At 34.6% G+C, this 6,000-nt stretch overlaps 1 protein-coding gene across 4 annotated transcripts in view; it reads left to right on the forward strand.

Annotated features, from left to right (window-relative positions):
- prkab1b (protein kinase, AMP-activated, beta 1 non-catalytic subunit, b) overlaps window positions 1–5,438 on the forward strand; it is a 29,039-nt gene extending 23,601 nt beyond the window's left edge. For 2 of the 4 annotated variants that reach the window (NM_214713.2, NM_001328554.1), the window contains exons 7-8: window positions 4,436–4,504; window positions 4,876–5,438. In NM_214713.2, coding sequence (NP_999878.1) covers window positions 4,436–4,504; window positions 4,876–4,953 — 147 coding nt within the window. In that variant the 3' untranslated portion in view covers window positions 4,954–5,438. The remainder of the gene's footprint in view (window positions 1–4,435; window positions 4,505–4,875) is intronic. The other 2 variants (XM_073909159.1, XM_073909160.1) reach the window with 1 other exon arrangement.
- The last annotated feature ends 562 nt before the right edge of the window (window positions 5,439–6,000 follow it).

Genomic DNA, 6,000 nt, shown 5'->3' on the forward strand with positions numbered 1-6,000 from the left:
GAACTCGCACAAATTTATTCTTAAAATTCTCTGTCCAGTTTCAACTAGATTTACATGATCTTTTATCAAGTTTCAAAGTTTCCGTTCATAATCAATGTATTTTCTGAGACAATCAGCTGGTGCATTTTGTTTTCTTAATATCGTTGCTAAGCAAGTCGATAACAGAAACAAAACACAACTCATGGCTTCACTCAAATAGTCTCTGTCTCTCTGTTTCATGCACATAAATTTTCAATAGTCTTAGACTATAAAATTAAAATTATTACAATTCAGAATCTTTAATCATTCACCAGCGTTCCAAATGTCTAAAATTTTATTTCTCAAAACTCAGTTGGAACTATTTAAAGACTAAGAGAATTTCTTGTAATAATTTTACCTTAACTGCTTAATTCCATGCAGCTGTGCTATCCAAACCATCTCATAGCCAGTCTTTATCTTTAGCCAACACCATCTCGAAAATGTCCTTCGTCATGCATAAGGACCTGCATCAGTAAAATACTATGAAAAATCAGACACATCAGTTAAAAATCATCTCAGCTTCACATTCAGGAATTCAGCATTCTTTAAAATCAGACCTTATATATCCAGTGCTGTTAAAGCAGCCAACCACATTGATATTGGTAAAATTTTAGGAAACTTTACTGTCTCCAATAGTTCTTGAAAGCCCATTGCCATTATCTTTTTACTAATCATCTCCTTCAGGGTATCATACCCTGGCATAGTCCGTTGATGCTTGTCACAAGGATAAACATGTCCTTAATAAAGGCAGGATTCTCGTGATCAGGTCTGGACGGGGCCACTGAGGCAGATTACTGTAACTTCAAACAGTTCCCCTCTAAGGATGCTTTAGGCCGATAGAGCATCACCCCAGTCCAGCACCATCTTTCACATTAAACATCCCCCTTTTCGGGTAGATGCCCCGGGGTTTACGAGGGGTCCCATGCCTTAGGTTGTTTTCCGCTGTGGCCAAGGGAAAATCTTACCCGTCTTAGGGAACCCCCCTTCGTGCCCACTGGTCAAATGCCACTCACACTGCAAGCTCCTGTGCAGGCTTCCTCCTTGATTTAGAATTTTCTGCAAACTTGGTAAAGCGCAGTCAAGAACCATGAAAGTCATTGAGAGACTACCTACTAGAATTCAAACATTGAGACAGGTTTATCAAACACTTAAATCAACTGAATATCAAGCTGAGATTATTCAGGGAGTTTAGATATCACCCTGATCCAATCAGTGTCAGGGTCTACTACCTCAGTATAGCCATCAGGCCCTGTATGTGATGGTGGAGACTAAGGATAGGAGAAAAGTTACAAACAGTAATAAACCACTGAAGACAAGACAAGAAATTTCCAAACAGTAATAACAACTGTTCAAATTAATTATCTCTATAGCTCAGGGGGTATATTAGTGTTTTTCAAGATACTTTAACAAAAGAATTTTTATTCATTCATTTTCTGTTCGCTTAGTCCCTTTATTAATCTGGGGTCGCCACAGCGAAATGAACTGCCAACCTATCCAGCACGTTTTTATGCAGCTGGTGCCCTTTCCAGCCGCAACCCATCACTGGGAAAACAAACAAAAGAATTTTGCAATCTCTTATTTGTTAACTTTGATTTTTAATTACTAATACCTCTATTAGTGTATACAAATTGAAATGTAGAATTTCTGTATTCATTCTAGCATTTCCTTTACTTTGTGATTTCCAACAGAGCACTGTGCTTATCAATTGTTATAGAACAGGCAGATAGCAGCTCTTAGCTGACATCTAATGAGAGAGAAAGAGAGTTTTGAGCAATCTAGAACGAAAATGCATGTTTACTAAATTTAAACATAACAATAACTTCAATAACATAATTTTATTGTAATATGTTTTTACTTAAGCCCGTCCTAAAACATATAAAACAGAGTTGACATGCATTTTCAAAATAATGCTGTTACAGTCAACAATAGTTTTAGATCTTTCAGGGGTTAACTGCATCCATCAAAGTATTATTTGAAACCCCCATTTATGTTACATATATATAATTTAAATATATATAAATCCAACCATGAAGCTGCTTGTTTGCACAGACTTACTTGGCACATTTTTATTCAGACATGTCTCTGTTATTTTTACAGCCAAAAACCAAGCTCTTGGTGAGGGCCAAACCAAGATAGCAGTGCAGTCACACAGAATCTTATCATCTTCTAAGACAAAACATAAGCTATTCTTTATTCCCATAATGTTACTGTCAGTTTCTGTGCTTAGTTTTTGCTACTAGCCCCTCAATATTTAGATTTTAGCTTTTCAATGACAATTAAATGCCAAAGGAATACTTTTTTTTTCTTAAAATCAGTTCTAAAAAAAAAATTTAAACCTGAGAGCTTAGCTGAGCCATTTACTGCATTCTGCTCTCATCTATTTCTTTTTTATATCAGAGTTCAACACCAAAAGCAGCAAGAAATTGAGAGGGCAATCTTACCAACAGTGCTTGGCTTCTGCTTGATGAATCTGCAAACCAACCCCAGATGTGCAAACTGTCCAGACCGGTCCAATCCAGTTAGGGTCATATTTTTTCTCGGTATATCTCCTGGTGATCAATTGATCAATCAACCTCACCCTGATATTTCTAGGTATCTTGTCTGACTTTTGTGGCCACTACTATCTAATGGATCCCTTTTATAATGTTATTTGTTGTTTTTATTCAATTATTTCTTTCCCTAATAATCTGACCTACACTATTCTTATGGCATGCCTTTTGTCTGTGATGCAGTTAGATAGCAGTGGTGGAACTAATTACAATCTCGGGTTAATTTAGTCCACTACTAAATAGAAAACCAGTCCAAGTTTTATGCCCAAGAATGTCCCAAAAGCCTCCAAAACACCCATCAACTGAGTACTCTAACTCCGGGTGAAGGAGCAGGTACACCTCTCAACTACTGTTACACTTATCAGTATCGTTATAGGTGTACCACAAAATGCACCAGCTCGCTAAGGGATTCCACAGCAATCTACCACAAAATCCTGTGAATCCACCGGCGCCTTTCATTCACGTCTGAATGAAAAACCAACACTTTCATTCACGTCTGAATGAGAAACCAACAGCGTTCCGTTACGACCCACTACTTCACAGACAATTTCTAGTCTATAATTTTTTTAAATCTTCCTGGGCTTCCTTCCAAACTTCTTCATAAGCTCCAACTGGTTAGAACCATGCAGCTTGTGTCATCTTTAGGACTTCATCTCACGAGCATGTCACACCACTTCTCTATCAGCTTCACTTTCGGATTGATTTTTAAAATACTTCTTTTCACTTAATGTCTCCATATTTATATCCCTTCTCGCACTCTTAGATTAGGCAGCTCTTTCCTGGTGCCACCCTGCACTCGATTTAGCACAATGGGTGCCAGATCTTTTACCTCTGCGGCTTTTTGACTATGGAACTCGCTTCCCCTGGATCTAAGGAGCAGTGATAGTCTTCACACTTTTAAATCTCATCTTAAGACCCATCGTTTTAAGCAGGCTTTTTAAAACTATTTTTTAACATGTTATTTTATTCTCATGTTGTGTTTTACCTGCAACTCCTTACAAATATTAAAAATCTTGTTTGGCAATGTTTTATTAGTTGTTTTAATTTGTTCTGGTATGGCTGTTAATGTTTGTTGTAAGACGACATTGGGTGTCCAGAAAGGCACCATTTACAAACAAAATTAAGTATTATTATTATTATTATTATTATTATTATTGTTGTTGTTATTAATAGCCATTCAAAGATTAATAGCCATTCAAAGATGTAAATTAAATTTATGCCAAAAACTGGATTATCGCATAAATGATGCGAGAATAAAGAGTCAAAGAGAACAAAATCGTCACTTTCTGATTAACTGCTGACAAATATCAAACGTAAAAATGGAATTTACTGCGGTAGGAGTAGCTACATAAATCTTTTCTTTGTTTAATAAATTACTTGAACCTCAGAAGGCACAGAAAACCGTTTCTATTATAGTTTATGTGGATTTTTTTCTTGTAGAAAAAAAAACTTTTTCCTACTCTGTTATGGGCATACATTTTTAATGTAATTTTTTTATGCGCAACTTGGCAATTCCATCAACCATTTTTTAATGCGCATATCTAAAATGTACATACAAATAGGTGGATGGAAGTATGGCAACATTCAAAGTAGAGGGGTAAGTACTAGGAGTTTCCAATGTTGTTTAAACTATCTTCTTTTGTATTCAACAGAAGCAAGTGGATGGGGGGTAAATGATCAGTGAATTTATATTTTTGGGTGAACTGTGAATTCATACATTTTTCATACTGTTTAAAAATGGACACCAAGCTACTCTTTGTACAATGGTTTTAGCATAAAGAGATAAGATAAAGAGCCCATAGAAATTTGCTGAGTGTGACTATAGAAAGAATTTCTCCAACAGGCTCCTCTGTTTGATTTTTTTACAGTGTGACCCAACCCTACTGCCTGAACCAAACCATGTGATGCTCAACCACCTGTACGCCCTTTCTATCAAGGTTTGCTACAATGCTACACACACTTTAAAAGTACATTAATCAAAGAAATTATCAAAAAAAAAAAAAAAAGTCTACACCCTTAGTAATATTTCAGCCTAAAATGAAAATATTGTCATCATTTAATAACCTAATGAATTCCAGAATAAAAATGTGTTCTTCAAAAGAAAGCCTGTCTAATGATAAAGCTGCTATTTTTAAAAATATTATAATAGATATGACTAGTGTCTTATATTCCTGAAATTATGACTGCTTGGAGCAACATAAAAGTTGGTAAATGACAGACCTTTCAATTTCAGGTGATTTGTGCCTTTAAATGTTTCGTTTAGAATATTGTTGTGATTTCCAGTGTCTTGTTTAATTTCTCCTCACAGGATGGTGTGATGGTCCTTAGTGCGACACATCGATACAAAAAGAAGTACGTGACCACACTCCTGTACAAGCCTATCTGATGTCAGACCTCCTGTGGGACCACCAAAACATTCATCCATCAAAAAAGGGACCATACCTGCCAACCATACTAAAACTTATTTTTTTCTGTTTCTTCTGTTCCATAAGCCAATATATATATATAAATATCAGTGTTTGCTAAAAAAATGATATAATGTGTTCGTCAAATGTTAAAAATGTATTTCTTATACAGCTTTCAGACATTCAAAATTGTACTTTCAATATTTGTACTTGGCTTTTCACTTTTGGAATTTTTTCTTGATTATTCTAAGAACATCTTTGATGTCTTTTCTTTGCAGTCTTGATTCCAGGGATGTCACACATATATATATATTTGATGTTTGTTGTGCCTGACTTTATTTAACATTCCCAACAAGTTGCGCTTGATTTGAAAATGTCTACAAATAAAGTGGAGAATCATAAAAATAACTGTTTATAAATCAACATGCTAATAAAGTAAACAGGAACACATTTGTAAAAAGAAAAACATTGGGATTTTATAATAATCTTGAATCAACACAGGAAAGTAAAAAAAGTAGTTATGACTTGCTACAATAGAATTGAAAAATACTCAGAATCTGTATGAAAAGCTGAAAATACATTAGTATTTTTTTCCTCTATTTTTTAAAGATTTGATTTATGTAACAAATTATTTTTTTGGTTATTTACATTGTGAATCTATGAATTAGCTCAATGTTAACTCCAGTTACATTCTGAAAACATCTATCGTTGTAAAATAATGTAAAAAAAAAAAAAACACATTTTAAAAAAAGTGTATTAATTCACATAGAGTTAAACACTTGAATTTTTCCATTTTAAAAAAACAGTTGATCTCAGGGTCTGGTGGCAGCACATTTAGCTTAGCTTAGCTTAGCTTACCTAAGCATAGATCACTGAATCAGATCATGCTATTAGCATTTTGCTTTTCCTATTTAAGCTTGAGTTTTCTGTAGTTACATCGTTTACCATTCCTGACAGAAAATGAGAAGTTGCTTTTTTGCTAATATGGCTAGAAACTACTCTCATTCCAGTATAAAAATCAAAGAATT

The sequence above is a fragment of the Danio rerio genome, chromosome 8 (genome assembly GCF_049306965.1).
Source record: "Danio rerio strain Tuebingen ecotype United States chromosome 8, GRCz12tu, whole genome shotgun sequence".
Classification (NCBI taxonomy): domain Eukaryota; kingdom Metazoa; phylum Chordata; class Actinopteri; order Cypriniformes; family Danionidae; genus Danio; species Danio rerio.